This window comes from Chiloscyllium plagiosum, unplaced genomic scaffold (genome assembly GCF_004010195.1).
Source record: "Chiloscyllium plagiosum isolate BGI_BamShark_2017 unplaced genomic scaffold, ASM401019v2 scaf_20666, whole genome shotgun sequence".
Lineage (NCBI taxonomy): Eukaryota > Metazoa > Chordata > Chondrichthyes > Orectolobiformes > Hemiscylliidae > Chiloscyllium > Chiloscyllium plagiosum.
The window spans coordinates 1-1959 of record NW_025183992.1 but is presented as its reverse complement, the minus strand read 5'-3'; the positions used below and the strand labels follow the sequence as shown (position 1 = coordinate 1959).

Sequence of the window (1959 nt, the reverse complement as noted above, 5' to 3'; positions counted from 1 at the left end):
CCGGGGGGAGGCTCAGTCTGTCGGGTTCCCGGTGGACGGAATCGAGAGGGTGTGGACCGGGGGGAGGCTCAGTCTGTCGGGTTCCCGGTGGACGAGATCGAGAGGGTGAGGACGGAGGGAGAGGCTCAGTCTGTTGGGTTCCCGGTGGACGGAATCGAGAGGGTGTGGACGGAGGGAGGCTCAGTCTGTCGGGTTCCCGGTGGACGAGATCGAGAGGGTGCGGACGGAGGGGAGGCTCAGTCTGTCGGGTTCTGGGTGGACGGGATCGAGAGGGTGTGGACGGAGGGGAGGCTCAGTCTGTCGGGTTCCCGGTGGACGAGATCGAGAGGGTGTGGAGGGAGGGACGCTCAGTTCTGTCGGGTTCCCGGTGGACGGAATCGAGAGGGTGTGGACGGAGGGGAGGCTCAGTCTGTCGGGTTCCCGGTGGACGAGATCGAGAGGGTGTGGAGGGAGGGGACGCTCAGTCTGTCGGGTTCCCGGTGGACGGAATCGAGAGGGTGTGGACCGGGGGGACGCTCAGTCTGTCGGGTTCCCGGTGGACGAGATCGAGAGGGTGCGGACGGAGGGGAGGCTCAGTCTGTCGGGTTCCCGGTGGACGAGATCGAGAGGGTGCGGATGGAGGGGAGGCTCAGTCTGTCGGGTTCCCGGAGGACGAGATCGAGAGGGTGTGGACCGGAGGGAGGCTCAGTCTGTCGGGTTCCCGGTGGACGAGATCGAGAGGGTGTGGACAGAGGGGAGGCTCAGTCTGTCGGGTCCCCGGAGGACGAGATCGAGAGGGTGTGGACGGAGGGGAGGCTCAGTCTGTCGGGTTCCCGGTGGACGAGATCGAGAGGGTGTGGACGGAGGGGGAGGCTCAGTCTGTCGGGTTCCCGGTGGACGAGATCGAGAGGGTGTGGAGGGAGGGGAGGCTCAGTCTGTCGGGTTCCCGGTGGACGAGATCGAGGAGGGTGTGGACGAGGGGGAGGCTCAGTCTGTCGGGTTCCCGGTGGACGAGATCGAGAGGGTGTGGACCGGGGGGAGGCTCAGTCGGTCGAGTTCCCGGTGGATGAGATCGAGAGGGTGTGGACGGCGGGGGGAGGCTCAGTCTGTCGGGTTCCCGGTGGACGAGATCGAGAGGGTGCGGACGGAGGGGAGGCTCAGTCTGTCGTGTTCCCGGTGGACGAGATCGAGAGGGTGTGGACCGGGGGGGAGGCTCAGTCTGTCGGGTCCCCGGTGGACGAGATCGAGAGGGTGAGGACGGAGGGGGAGGCTCAGTCTGTCGGGTTCCCGGTGGACGAGGTCGAGAGGGTGAGGACGGAGGGGGAGGCTCAGTCTGTCGGGTTCCCGGTGGACGAGATCGAGAGGGTGTGGAGGGAGGGGGAGGCTCAGTCTGTCGGGTTCCCGGTGGACGAGATCGAGAGGGTGTGGACGAGGGGAGGCTCAGTCTGTCGGGTTCCCGGTGGACGAGATCGAGAGGGTGAGGACTGCGGGGCGAGGTGAGCGGTGAGGTGGGGGAAAGGTGGGGGGTGGGGGTCGTGCGGAGGGCTCGTCCGTGCTCGTGAGGCAACCCCTTCGGCCCGTCTTTTGCTAGCCCCTCCTCTCCTCTCCCCCCTCTCTCCCCCCTACCCCACCCCACTCCCCCACAAGATCCCACCGTGATTCCGGAGCTGAGGAAGGACAGGCCGGTGGGGGTCTACGCGACCGGGGAGAGCGTCCGGTTGACGTGCCGCGGTTCCGGAGGGAACGGCCGCTTCAGGCTTTACCGAGGGCCCGAGGAGGAGGAGGAGGAGGAGGAGGCCGCTCTGGAGAGCCCCCGGTGGTACCGAGGGGACTCTTACACCTTCGAGGTGGGGGGCCTAGCCCAGCTGGGCACCCAGTGGTACAGCTGCTCCTACTGGCGCTGGGTATCAGGCCGAGAGATCTACTCACTACGGAGTGGGCCCGTCCCTGTCACTCTCATCGGTAAGGACTCCCTCCCTC

At 66.9% G+C, this 1959-nt stretch overlaps 1 protein-coding gene across 1 annotated transcript in view; it reads left to right on the top strand.

Annotated features, from left to right (window-relative positions):
• Window positions 1-1941, top strand: part of LOC122545507 — a gene marked incomplete at its 3' end in the record, with an annotated part of 2678 nt that extends 737 nt beyond the window's left edge. Inside the window, exon 2 of the mRNA XM_043684505.1 lies at window positions 1627-1941. Within this exon, the coding sequence (XP_043540440.1) occupies window positions 1627-1941 (315 nt within the window). The remainder of the gene's footprint in view (window positions 1-1626) is intronic.
• Window positions 1942-1959: the final 18 nt, after the last annotated feature.